This window comes from Dromiciops gliroides, chromosome 5 (genome assembly GCF_019393635.1).
Source record: "Dromiciops gliroides isolate mDroGli1 chromosome 5, mDroGli1.pri, whole genome shotgun sequence".
Lineage (NCBI taxonomy): Eukaryota > Metazoa > Chordata > Mammalia > Microbiotheria > Microbiotheriidae > Dromiciops > Dromiciops gliroides.
The window spans coordinates 218,243,254-218,257,799 of record NC_057865.1 but is presented as its reverse complement, the minus strand read 5'-3'; the positions used below and the strand labels follow the sequence as shown (position 1 = coordinate 218,257,799).

General features: G+C 42.7%; 1 protein-coding gene across 2 annotated transcripts in view; it reads right to left on the bottom strand.

Moving 5' to 3' along the window:
* The window catches only part of SLC4A8 (solute carrier family 4 member 8), an 81,734-nt gene that overhangs the window by 58,021 nt on the left and 9,167 nt on the right, over positions 1-14,546 (bottom strand). For both annotated transcript variants that reach the window (XM_043965653.1, XM_043965654.1), the window contains exons 2-4: positions 13,142-13,223; positions 1,590-1,736; positions 868-1,003 (exon numbers count right to left, since the gene is read on the bottom strand). In XM_043965653.1, the coding sequence (XP_043821588.1) occupies positions 868-1,003; positions 1,590-1,736; positions 13,142-13,223 (365 nt within the window). The remainder of the gene's footprint in view (positions 1-867; positions 1,004-1,589; positions 1,737-13,141; positions 13,224-14,546) is intronic.

Sequence of the window (14,546 nt, the reverse complement as noted above, 5' to 3'; positions counted from 1 at the left end):
AGCTCAGTAATACAAAAGGATTAAGTTTTCTGTGCTCTCCCAGGAATTAGGCAGCTAGGTAGAGCTGTGGATAGACTGCCAAGTTTATCTTCCTAAGTTCAAATCCAGCTTCAGGCACTTACTAGCTGTGTAACCTTGGGCAAGTCACTTCACCCCGTTTGCCTTAATTTCTTCCTCCATAAAATGAGCTGGAGAAGGAAATGGCAAACCACTCTAGTATTTTTGCCAAGAAAACCCCAAATGGGGTCATGAAGAGTCGGACATGACTGAAACAACTGAACAACCCAAGAATTCAGGTTTGGCCTGGGACTTCCATGATCCTTCTGAATGGATACCCCAAATGGCCTCTAAAGAAAAAGAACTTGTCTGGGACTTAGTTGGGTCTCTTGGGCTCCCAGATAGAACAAAAGCTTCTCAGGCCTGTCCTAGACCAGGACTCCTTAAACTTTTCCTACTCTTGACCCCTTTTTGCCTGAAAAATTTTTATGTGACCAAGTGTATAGGTATATAAAATAGGTATATATAATCTTTTATAGTTCCCAAATTTTTGTGACCCCCCACCTTCAATTACATGACTCACAATTTAAGAAACTTTGCCCTAAACAAGACCTCTAACACTGTGATCCTCAGGTTCTGGGTCAGATGTTTTGAGGCACTCAAAGTCTTAGCATTTACCTTACTTACTAACAGGTACACTGAGTCATCTTCCATATCTTGGGTTGGGGGAGGAAAGGTAGAGTGAGGAATGGCCTCTGGCATGTCAGGAAAGGGCATCTGTTATATTTGCTCCCACCAAACCATACCAGAAGGCAGGCCTGCTATAACACACATATCTCCACCTTCATCATGGTTATTTTAAGGACTTACCTGGCTGTTTCTTTCCACTCAGCATCCTCTCCCTCCTTCAAACAGATCTCATCCAGTTCTGTGAACAGCTCATGAGGCACGTGCTCTTCATCCTCCTCAGTGCCAAGAATGAACTGAACACGCTGGGAAGGCGTGTCTAGCAAGTCAGTGAAAAAGAAACATCTGGTCAGAGTCTCTGCATAAAGTGAAAACAGCATCTGCTTTCCTTAGCACATCCCAACTGCATCCAGCCTTTAGAGATGTATCAAAGACAATACCAAGTACAAAGATCAAAGAGGCTGGGTAGAAAAAAAAATGTACTGGGACAGTTTCATGAATCTGAAATTTCATTTGCTGAGTCCACGTCTAGACAGACAAAGGAAGTAAAAGTTTGACAACTACCAGACTGACTGAGATTGATCTAGATGGTCAATTTAATTCAATATCCCTATCTTCTACTCCTGCCAAAAGCAATTACTACCTACTACAGTAATAAGTTTTTGAACCTGGATTATCAAATTTTTAGGAGGAGAACATCTGGGGGAGGGGGTTGTTGTTGTTGGGTTTTTTTTAGTAACATGCCTGATTCTTGGAAGTAAGCTCTGAAAAACTATCCAAAATACAAAATTCAGCCTACCTGGCCAAAGTTGTAAGATAAATCAAATATTTACCTGTAAGGTTTCATCTTTTCTACTTAAATTTGTAGGGATATCATATAGTGATTCCACCTTAAATATATTTACCATGGGCAAGAGACCCTTGCCCTTCTTCTCCCTGACTGACAACCTTCCCCCGGCCTCTTCTCCGGTGCTTCTGGCCATGAGTTCGATGATGTCGATGGCTCTGCCGTCCCAAAGGCATCCGGACCCCAACATACAAAGTTCTATGTCCTGGAAAAAAAGAAGAGGAGAATGCTAGGTGGCACCCTTTGTTCAAAATGGGCCAAAAATTGCATGGATGCAACAGTGTATACCAGGCAAAAGAGTCTTCTTTAAAGCCAGACATTTCTCCAGTCTTAGAAAACCTCAAAAGTTCCCAGAACCTGAGATGCAGGAAAATGCGCAGGAATTAAGGATATATTGAATCAACCTGCAAGCTGACTGGGTCAATTTGACACAAATACTAGTGTCAAAATCTATGTCTGTTGGACTGAGTACACGCATTCATACTACCTATTGTAGATAAGCAATAAGCCTCGAAGGCAGGCTGCCCATTTGTTGTAGTCAACCACCATCCTTTCCCCCTGCACAGCCAGACTCTTTGTCAGACAGTCAACCAATAATAGATATAGGAGATAAGGGAGGGAGCCCCAGTAGCCAAATTAGAGGGAGAATGAAGCTTGACTGTGGAAGGAGAGGCATTAAATGGAGTGAACAAAAGGAGAGGGAGTCGATCAAGTATTTGTTTCTTGCGTAGCCCCAAAGTAGATGACATTCTATTTAACAGTGGATACAAAGTAAAGAGCAGACACAGGCTCACTCTAAAGGACTGTCTAGAATTAAAAAGGGAAACAAACAGAAACACCGACAGAAATGAGTTCAATGTTCATCACTGCCGCACTTATGAGAGGACTGGCAGTTATTTTGTCTCTTTAATTCTACAAAATGAGTTCAGTGTTTAACCTAGAACCTTCTGGAGAAGGGAGGCCTTGAAGAAAAAAAATCACCAACTCCTGCTGGCTGCTCTGCCTGGTACCTGAGCTTCTTCAGCAGGAGCACTCTTCCGGATACTCCATCAGAGCTGGAGGCACCTCTGGGCTCTCGAAGGTGAGGTCAGGAGAATATAAACTCGGGCAGTGCTTGCCAAGCCAAATAATACACAGGGTGTCTCAGAGGCTCCAGCCTGTGCAGAATAGGTCTTGGGCTCATGGGCTAGAGTCCTTCCCAAGGAATATATGCTGGAACCTCCCTTGGAAACTTCTGGGGACTCCAAGGACACAAGGGACTGTCAAAGGGACCAGACTGGAACAGTCTTGCTCTCCCTTTCCGGCAATGTCCAAAGGGTAAAGCACAGGCACCATGAACTAAGCTCAGTGAGAGGAAGGGCTACCCTCGCCCACCACTCTCTAGTTCCCTGTGGCCCTAAGAAACACACTTGGGATTTTGGTTTGTTTCACTTGTCCTTTTCTGTTCCAAGGACAAGTGGTGGAGTCCCAGACCTAGGAGCTGGAGCCAAGATTATGTCCTGGATTTTGCTGCCAACCCAGTAGAAAAGCCCTGAGAATCCTGAGATTTACACTCCCACAAGTTCGGCGGGGGGATGTTCCTATGTTTGTGCTTATTATATACCTTTGAAGTAAATACTCCTTTGTAAAAGCTAATCTGGGGGCAGCTAGGTGGCGCAGTGGATAGAGCACCAGCCCTGGATTCAGGAGTACCTGAGTTCAAATCCAGCCTCAGACACTTGACACTTACTAGCTGTGTCACCCTGGGCAAGTCACTTAACCCCCATTGCCCCGCCAAAAAAAAAAAAAAAAAAAAAAAAAAAAAAAGCTAATCTGACTGTTAAGTGATGACAGTGAACTGGGATGCATGGTAGCCCCTAAAATAGGAGGAACAAAATCAGCTGGGGCTTGAGCCAATGACAAAGACACTAGATACTCCCAAACCCTTCAATGGTACCAGAGAACTCTGGGAAGAAGTGAAAAGTAACCAGCCTGGTTCTTGGGCAGAAGGGGCCAGTGTAACCACCATTACAATGGTCAGAATAAGATAGCTTTGGAGCCGGAAGGGACCTTGTGGGCCATCTGTCCAACTCCGTCATATGACACATAAGGAGACTAAGGTCTCCCGAGGTTATATGACTCACTCAGAGCTATACAGGTAGCATCAGAGGAAGAATGTAAGGCCCGGGTCCCTGGGTCCAGAGACAATCATCTTTTCCACTGAAAAGGCTTTGAGCACGGGCCTTAAGCTAACGTCTAGCCTAGATAAGTTCAGAAAGGTTTAGCAACAGATCAGTCATAGGAGGATGAATTTTTCAGCCACAGCAACTCTCAGACACCATCTGATCAGTTATCAAAAGCTTGTAGTATGCATCAAGATGAGGAACTATTGATATCAAGGACATTACCCATCCTTGAATATTGAAAACATCTGAGGTAGAGGAATTATAGAAGCTCTTCTGTGGCTCTTCTTGGGGGGGGGGCTGTAATCTCACCACCTCTCTTATCTAAGAGGGGCTAACCCACTGTAGAACACCATTTCTAATATCCACTCCCCTTATTTTTTCACCTCATTTTTTTCTTCCCTCTCTAAAGTCTTTATTAAAGCTTAAAGGATATGAGGAAGAGGGCCTGGGCAGGAGGCAGAGGGGGAGAGAACACAGGGTTCAGTGACAGCTTGGTCAGGTTTGGTGGCACTAAGGGGAAACTGAATAAATCACTGAAGTTCCTGCAAGTGGAAATTTATACCTCTGACCTTCATCCTGTATCATCAGAATGTTCTTGCACTGATATGTTTCAAGAACATTTGGAGGAGGAGATTTTTGGCCCTAATGCATCCATCTCACAACTTGAGGGAAACAAAATTACTGAGCTGGGAAGAAGTATTTACTTTCAGGCACATATGAGTGGGTTTCTAGGTCATAAGTGTAAAGTTATGAACCAGATGAAAAACTGCTATATTTGTTTGACAGATTGGACCCAGAACTGAATGACCTTGACAGGAAAGCTAGGTTAGATGATAACGATTCATCAGGAGGGCAAACTACTGGCTATATTTTTTTGTCAGCCCTAAAGTTAAGAATGGGTTTTACATTTTTCAATACAATTAAATTTTATTTTTAAATGGTAAAAACTATCTTAGCTCTCGGGCAGCCAGCTGGAGAGCCTGCGGTAGCTTGCCAACCCCTGCTGCACAATGATCAGTGGTATAAATAATAATGACTGACAGGTATAAAACACTTGCAAAGTCTTCTACTCACAGTTAGCTCATAGGCGCCTCCCAACAACTGTGTGAGGTGGACACCACAGGTATTATTCCCATTTCGCAGATGAAGAAGGTGAGGCTCCGAGAGGGTTAAGTGACTTGCCCAGAGGCAGAGAGAGAAGTTTGAGACAAGGTTTGGGCTGAACTTTGCACAGGACTCTATTTCTACCCCGCACCTCTCAGGTTTGATCTGAGAGTTCAGCTTTAATGGATCCCTAGATATCCAGAATGTGACTAATAAGAGGAGTTGTAGAGATTATCCACTCCAAACCCTCTATTTTTCAGATGAAGAATCTAAGTCAAGACATGGACTTGCCTAGGACAGTATAGATTGTAGTTAGCAGAGCCAAGATTTAGAGCGAGATGCTCTGATTCCAAAGCCAGGGCACTTTCTACTATACCAATCACTTTATCAAATATGTTCTATGGTAGGGAGTTGAATGTCTCTGGGTCCTAACTGGTCCAAGTAGAGATAAGAATTGAAAGAATATTTTTTAAAAGGGGGGGGGGCATCTTAATCCCTATAGAAACACAAGAGATAAAGACCACATCCTTCCTCTTTTCCTACATGCTAACAGAAGATCTTGCAAATGCAACTTGAGTTGCCATGGAGAGGGATGCTCAAGTTCATCAGTTAGTGATGTTTTGGAACTGGAATCTCAGGGGTAGCATCTACTGGAGCTTTTCTCATTGCCATGGTAATTCAGGGTTGCATAAGCAAAGAAAAAAGGGTTTCCCAATACTTTCACAACCAAGCTTGCACACACAAATATTTTTTTCTTGGAGGCTCAGGCTGATATGGTGCTGATATTCTTTTGCTTTTCACTACATCCTAATGGCGTGTGTGTGTGTGTGTGTGTGTGTGTGTGTGTGTGTGTGTGTGTGTGTGTGTGTGTGTGTGTAAGGAGATTGTCGGTAGCACTGTGGAAGTGATTGGTGGGGCAAGGCTATAATCCCAGCTACTGGGAAGACTGAGACTGGTGAATCACTTGAGTTTAGGAGTTTTGAGCCGTAGTTGACCTAAAGCTGATCATGGTCTACACCAAGATGGAGGGCCCCCAGGAGGGTGGGGTGCCGTGAGGCTGCCTAATGAGGAGCAAACTGACCCAGAATAGAAACAGAGCAGCTCTAAGCTTCCACACTGATCGGTGGTGGGATTGGGTCAGTAAATGGCCTCTGTACTCCCAACATGGGCAACCTAATCTCAAAAAAGAAATGATTGGGTATTATAATAATAACTCACTTTTATGCAGTCTTCTAAGTTTGCAAAATAGATTAGTTTATTGCTAAACAGTTCTTTTGCTAAATTGCACAAACTTATTTAAGTAAAATAAGAAAGAATGTTAGGCTAGCTAACCATGAAGATTCTTTCCAAAGTTAAATTTCTTTGATTTTTTATGAGGACAAGTTCCAGGATTCTGTCTAGGAAACCAGTGGAATAGAGGGTTCTTGGGGAAGAGTTAATGACCAGCTTCCTCATCCCTGCTGCTACAGAAGGGTTCCAGAGGGACATTACACTAGTCTTTTTCACTAATCCAGGCCTCTCTTTCCAGGTGAGTCCATTGTAAGCCATTCCAGATGCTGTCTAATTTATGAAGGAAGTGATGCAATTAAAGTGGGATGCGTCTGGAAACTGGAAACAAGTCTGTATCCTGGCTCTGCCTCTTATAGGCTGTGTGACTCCGGCCAAGTCACTAAATGTCTCTGACCCTCAGTTCGCTCTCCTGTAAAACAGGGAAACTCACTACCTACCCCTTGTATTGTGGTGAACCTTAAAACTATATTAGAAGATAGTGAATTCATCAGTGGCAGGAGCTTCCAACGAGGGCATTTCTTCCCCTGGTGCTAATCTGCAATTTATAGTCTTAGAGACTTGCTAAATATTAGCTGTTATTATTACAAAGACCTCTAGGGAGATCTACATCCTCCCTTGACAAAACCAAAGTGGGATGATGAAACAGCTGAAGCCTAGGACTTGCAGGAACATGAATATCCTTATAAAGGTTTTACAGGAATGCTTTAGAGCTGTCGCTATTCTCCTGGTGTGTTCTCCTGCCCTTCTCTGCCTGAGCTCTCGTCATTGCTCAAAATGATCAGCCTCAAATTTGGAGTCAGACGGTGAGTATTTCACGATAAATCTGGAAACAAGTGAGGTGTAAAGAGGTTGCTTGGGTCCCCTTTGGCACAGTGAGGAGACAACTGAAAACCTCCTTTATTTCTCTCATTTGATGAAGTCAACCTTTGTTCATCCATTTTATGCAGGTGATGCTGAAGAAATTCCCTCCGCAATCTATTCAGCAAACATTTATTGAAACTACTCTGTGCCACTATAGTTATCCCCTTTACAGAATACACTTTTATAGCCAGCTGGGTTCAACACAGAAATAAGTAGAAATAAAAATAAGCACTGCCCATAAAAGAGAGCCTAAAAACATGGGGGCTAAATTATAATTGTGAGAAAAATGACTCCAACAATAATTTTCTGGAACCCAGCGGTGGTGATGTGTCAAAGGCTCATTTATTGTCATTCTCACGATAATGGACCATGCTGTGTGCACCTGGTGGGTGAGCAAAAAAAAAAAAAAAAATGGAGGCTCACAGACCTTTTATCTCTTAATCCCTAACGTGAAATGGCCCCTCCCCTTTTTTCATCATTGGTCCGATTACTCAAGGGTTACAATCTACATGCAAAAACTAGCTAATCAGAACAAAGTATTTCTTAGCCAATGGGGGAGGTGATATGGGGACAATTCTTCAATTCCTCCCTTATATGGACACATCTCAGGAGCAGACCTAATCTGGACCAGCTCAGGGCTTCCCTGAACCATGTAATTTTGTTTGCCAGGTGGGGAGGGGGGAAGGAGAAGGAGACCTTTTTCCTCAAATAAGCTTGGAGGAGTGTCATTTGAATGGTGACCATTATGTTCTTATTGAGAAGAGACCAATCCCCATTTCCTCACAATAATTAACTGATGAACCTAAAAGATGTTGAATATGCTTGGCCTCTTCTTTCTTTCTCTTTTAAATTTTTTATGGGAAATGTATCTACTTGAGAGATGTAGTCTCTCTGCTTCATGTTGTCTAAGAGGACATCTCAGCAGCAGGAAATAATAGGTTATAAAGATGACTGGGAAGGGTGATAGAATAACCACTGGAAAAGATGATGGCACTAATGTCAGTCTGGGAGACCTCACTGCATTTGGCCATTGTTTATAAGTCTAAAGTAAAATATTAGTTCCTAGCTAGCATCCTGTGGTCACTTTGCTGAGGTCTCATCTGTTCTCCCTCACATTCATTCTTTTTTTCTTTTTAGAGCATTTGGGGGGGGCGGGGCAATAAGGGTTAAGTGACTTGCCCACGGTCACACAGCTAGTAAGTGTCAAGTGTCTGAGGCCGGATTTGAACTCAGCTCCTCCTGAATCCAAGGCCAGTGCTTTATCCACTGTAACACCTAGCTGTACCCCCTCACATTCATTCTTCCTCTCTATGGATTCTTACATTCAGCCCTCATTATCAGCAGCATTGCAAATACTCCTTCACTCTTCCTCCCGTGACTGTTCCATCCACTTTCAAAACTGGGTACCTGTGCAGATAGATCCACATATATATATTTGTGAAGGCCTGCCTGTGAGAAAGGGTAAGAATAACTAAGGGTAGGTGTCGTCATATAATTTGTTAATGGTTTATGATTGAAGAATGTGAACCAGTAGCAAAGATCAGGGTTTGAGAGAACAAGTGTGATTATCTAAGTTAAAATGGCGATGGATAGTGGTTGCTCCAGTTCATGAGCAGATATCCACAAAACCTTTACAAAACAGCATACAATCCAGTGTATATAAATTGGACACTCACACAAAGCTCAATCCCATGACAAATGATTCATTTGGACCTCTATTCTAATCAGTATTGATCAGTTTGATATTTTACATAAATCATATAGGGATAATTAGGTAAAATAGGTTATTACAGTAGGCCTCAAATTTTAATCTAACATTTGCTACTTGTTTATCAGTTATGGAACTCACTTGCACAACCACAAGGATGCTGACAAAGATATCTTCATCCTGTTTTGCTCAAATTTCATGTCCAGGCCTTGCGTGAGTGGTATGGTATGGAAAGTCCCCCAATTTGTTTTTGGTATCTCTGTACTATCCATACCATCTCCTCTTGCCCAACACGAGGAGGAACCCATCCATCTTATGATCAATTAGTCAGCAGAGATAGCCCATATTTTACCCAACCCTTGACCCCACTGCTGATATACCATTTTTTGGTTGATATATAATTTTTTGCCCTCCAAACAAGGTCTATCAACCAATGGGATTTAGTGTTTTCCTTTGCTTCTCTTGAGTGTCCAGGTATCAAAAGCTATAAAAACAAGGTCCTGGGGACCAGAGACATCTCAAATCATGAGGAAAATCTGAGGTCCACTTCATTAGAGGGTCCCATGAACCCTTTAATAAAGCACTATTGGCTTGGTACTCTGCCTTAGTGATTTTTCTTGCTGATTGGACAATTTTGGACCCCATATTCCTATAAACAAAGGGGTGTTATCTCATCCCTTGAGCTTACAGTTTGAACCAGTCAGTAATAGCAAGGGAATAATCCAACAATTTAGGCAAAACTTCCAGATATGACTAACTCAACTGAAACCTTCTCAGGAGGAAATAAACTTATTCTAGTATCCATCAATCAAGGTGAAGCATCAGAAATGATCCATCCAAAAAAAAAGATGATAATAAATAATTCAACAACCTCAAGAACTGAATTTATATTCTCTTCTTTTTAGTATACATTATGTTGATGCTTTATCTCTCTATTTCCTATACATAAAGTAAAATGTCACAGTTCACCTTCTGATGAAACTGCAGAAAGGGGTGAGGAAGCCTATAATTCCAAAAAACTAAGCATGTACAAAGACCGAGTATTTAAGGTAGTATAGAAAGGTAGTTGAGAGAATGGGCCAAGTGATATGGAATGTGTACAAGGAACAAAACCTCAGCAACCACCACCTGCTAGCAGAGGAATACATTACAGCGTCCCCAGGGGGTGTTGTCATCTCTTGCTTTTTAGCCATAGAAGAGGCAGTGTAAATGAAGAATTAATGATTCTTCCCTCTCAAAAAGTCGTGCCCACATTTGAATTAAAAGGAACTCAACATTAGGTAGACTGGCCCAGACTTGAATCTGTATAAAACTGTCCCCAGTACACACCGCTCCCAATTCAGAAAGGTCTCAGGCTTCCTCGTGTGACATGGAGAGGATCTGTGGTTACTGGTCCTAATCCCCAGACTCCTGTTATCTAAGCTGGAGTCAAGAGTTAAATGCTTTAGGGAAAGAAGGCCAGAGCCAGAGGGAAGTAAGCATTCAGGTAAGCTAGAAGGAGGGTTGACAGATGAGGCTGAAGATAGGACAGGACAGCAAAACTCTTCGGTGAGCCAGGAAGTAGATCAATAGGTCGACAAGCAAGAGACGTGTTGTTTAGGAGGTCAGAGGAAAAGACCAGGCCGAATAAAGGAAAATGATGCAAACTGTGACCAAGGTTCCCTTCCCCCTCTTTCTCCTCTTTCTCCTCTTTTCCTGTGGGTTTTTTGCTGCCTACCCTAGTCAGAGATCTTTTTTCTACTAAATGTGAAAAGATGGCTATTCCATTAAAGAAATTTCAGTGTTAGCCATGACACTAGTGACCTCCGCAAAGCAGGCAAATTTCCAAGATGGCGCACTATTTTCTAGCAAGGATTTTGGTGGAGTGGGGCTATTTCCAGAGCGGTGGTGACAGCAGCTTGTGGGGGGAGCCCCTGATGTCCAGTGGAGAGGTGCTGAGCCCTGATTATCCACCCCGTCTCTCCTCACACTGGCTCAGCTGGTCAGTCTGTATCCCTCATGTGCAGTGGGGACTCCTGAGTTCAAGTTACAGACTGGGGGCTAAATAAAGGACTCTAGAATTTTTTTACCTCCACCAAAAAAAAATTCCAGGATGTATGGACCCTCCTGTCCCCTCTTATCCTCCTCTAAAAGTATAAAAAGGAACCCCTCCAACAGGTAACAAGCCAAATGTCCATTTTCCTTTTTTTGGTCCTTAGGATATGCCCTTAATTAGGAAGGACACACCAAGAGCAAGTAGGAGAATCAGTTTCAAGCCTTAGATCTTTATAACCTGGCAGGGAAGATCATTGAAAGTCTCTTGTTCACTTGTTCATTTGTTCACTTGTTCACTTAAGATAAGCTAGGAGGGTGGACAGATGAGGCTGAAGATAGAACAGGACAGCAAAACTCCTCTTAAAAAAATAAAAGGAGTTATACTGTACAAGCACAAGAATCATGAATGTCTCTGGGGATGGTGTGTGTGTAGGTTTAGTGTGATCACTTGCAGTTAACCAGGAGGAATATTTCTGCATGTGATGGCTAACAGTCTGAGCAAGGTGAAAAAGGAGGAGGGGCAGCTAGGTGGCACAATGGATAAAGTACCGGCCCTGAATTTGGGAGGACCTGAGTTCAAATCCAGCCTTAGACACTAGACACTAGCTGTGTGACCCTGGGCAAGTCACTTAACCCTCATTGCCCCCCACCCCAAAAAAAAGGAGGAAGAAGAGGTATATCAAAGCAGAAACTGAGAGATTTGGAGCCAGAGGGCCTGGTTTCAAATCCCATTCTGTCACTTCCCATCTGTGTGACCTTGGGCAAGTCTTATCACCTCTCTTGGCCTCAGTTTTTTCTTTTGTAAAATGAGGACATGGGACTAGATGACCTTTAATTATTTCATTAGCACCAGGTATTGTACAAGGAAGTGGGGATGAAAAGGAAAAAAAAAATGAAACAATTCTTCCTCTCCAGAAACTTCTATTCTATTGAAGGAAACAATAAGTACATTTTTGTTTTGTTTTGTTTTGGTTTGGTTTTTTGCAGGGCAATGGGGGTTAAGTGACTTGCCCGGGGTCACACAGCTAGTAAGTGTCAAGTGTCCGAGGTCGGATTTGAACTCAGGTACTCCTGAATCCAGGGCTGGTGCTTTATCCACTGCACCACCTAGCTGCCCCTAGTACATTTTTTAAAGCATATAAAGAACGCAGAAGCCTCTTCTAGCTTTAAATCTATGTTTGTGAGACACCAAAACAATAGATCGTTCAAATGCCAATATGACACAGCAGGTAGAGCAAATAAGGGAAACCAAGCTGAGGAACCTAAAAAAATGTGTTGCTAGACTTCTGCTGATGATGCATGGAGCACCAGCCCTGGAGTCAGGAGGACCTGAGTTCAAATCCAGCCTCAGACACTTGACAACTTACTAGTTGTGTGACCTAGGGCAAGTCACTTAACCCAAATTGCCTCACCAAAAAACAAAACAAAACAAAAAAATACCAAACAAACAAAAATGTGTTGCTAGACCTCTGCTGATGGTGCATGGAGCGCTGGCCCTGGAGTCAGGAAGACCTGAGGTCAGATCCTGCCTCAGACACTTCCTTAGCTGTATGACCCTGACCACATCACTTCACCTCTGCCTCAGTTTCCTCACCTGTAAAATGGGGATAATAATAGCCCCTCCTCCTGGAGTTGTTGTGAGGATCCTGTGAGACAATTTGTAAAGTTCTTAGCACCGCACCTGGCACACTGTAGGTGCTAAATAAATATTTGTTACCTTCCCTTCTTCCTTTTGTGATATTCATTTTCCATAAGAGAAATGAATATTACAAGGAGTAGATGAAGCATTGAGGAATCTGGGTGGAGATGAATAAATAAAAGATTTACTATGTGCAAAGCACTGTGGATCCAAATAGAAAAGCATGACAGTCCCTGATTAATAATCAAGGAACTATTCTAAGGGGAGGTGCCACATATCGAAGGGTTCAGCTGCAGGGAGAGAAAGGCCCAGCGGCCCTGGAGTACAGCCGCTGCTAAGACAATGAGGCCAGGCAGCCCAGATGGCTAATAATGCAGTTTGGCTAGAGTGTAGAGGGGAGATAAGGCTAAGGGACAAACAGGTCCACTTCAGCATCGTTTCAATGGGTAAAAAAACATGTCTTTTTCTGATGACGAAACACTTGCTGGTGCCAACAACTTCCGCAAAGTGAGCTTTGTCTGGTGAGGCCTCAGTCACTGTGGTTGCCACCAAGGCTAGGGCTGTGGGGACAGCAGAGGGAGTTGCCAGAACCACTAGAAATGTTGTGGGTTAAATGGAATGTTTGCAGCCAAGAGACTTTGAAGAGATACTTAGGAGGTTTCTCTAAATGGAATTTTTATGATTTTTTGTGGCTGGTTAGGAAGTGATAAACAGGTTTTTCCTCCGCATTACTAAGTGTTCATGAAATAAGTACTTCAATAACATCAATCTTTTTGATTACTATAAAAAATGGCAGGCCTAGATCTTACCTTCCAGCTCTTCTTTTTCATAGTGAATGTTGAGAATTGTACTGGTCCCTCCTTGGTCCACAACTGCTTCTTCATCCGGTCTCTAAAAAATGAATACAGAGGCTGTCTTCCAATTATATTCTCCTTGTTATCTGTCTCTCTCTGCCTGCCTGTCTGCCTGTCTCTCTGTCTCTCTCCTCTCCCCTCCCAACCTTTGATACACTTCATTCTCTTTTATTAAGATTCTTTTTTTGGGCATAGAGATCACTTCTTGATGTCCCCTGCCTCCTACCTCCATCCCTCCTATACACATAGGAATCAGGACTGATAGAATGAGTAACATTTCTGCTCTTAAAGTCCAGTCTTGTGTACTAACTTCAGTCATCCAGAACCACTATGGGCCATAGTCTTGTACTTGAATTCTGTTGTCTTTTAGCGTTCTCTTCACTTACATAACTAGAGTCATTAGGCATATTTGGGTTCTGCCTTTTTTCATCCCTCATTGGTTCATACAAATCTTCCCATGTTTCTCTGACAATTCTTCATATTCACCATCACTTATGGCCTGGAAACTTCCATAACATTGATCCATCACAGTTTGTTGAGTCATAACCCAAATGGCAAAAAGTTGTTTCTAGCTTTTTGCTGTTTCAAGTAGCATCACTATGAATATTTTGGTGTGGATCTAGATCTTTCTTTCAGTCCATGACCTCTTTAAGGTATAAACCCAGTAGGGGCAGCTAGGTGGCGCAGTGGATAGAGCACTGGCCCTGGAGTCAGGAGTACCTGAGTTCAAATCCAGCCTCAGACACTTAACACTTACTAGCTGAGTGACCCTGGGCAAGTCACTTAACCCCAATTGCCTCAATAAAAAAAAAAAAAAAAAAAAAGGTATAAGCCTAGTAGTATCATCCCTGTGGCTTTCCAGAATAGTTAGATGAACCCCCAGCTCCATCAACACAATCAATTTATTGTGGCTATATTCCCGCAAATCCTCCTGCACAGATTATTTCCCCCTTGCTCTACCATTGACAATGGGTACTCCCTCTTTCCTGAAATTCTTTCCTCCTTGACCTCAGTGACCCTAAACACTATACTGACTCCCACTTCTCTCCCCCTTCAGGTTCCATCTCCTTCAGTAACTTTTCACCCACCTTTGATTCCCCAACTGTGAGTGTCCCCCAAAGAAGAACCTTCTGCTTTTCTTTCTTTACAAATTGTCTCTCTGAGAGCTTCAGTCTCAAGGCTCCGACTCCCCTCTCTTTGCTGATGATTCCTAATTTGAAGCCTATAATAGCTCTCTAATAACTATATAGAAATCTTACTTCAAACTCCCATTTCTAAAACTAAATTTTCCTTCTGTTGCTCCATTGCTTCCATAATCCTGTCAATGGCAGCATCATTTCCCAGATTTCAGACCTGAAAT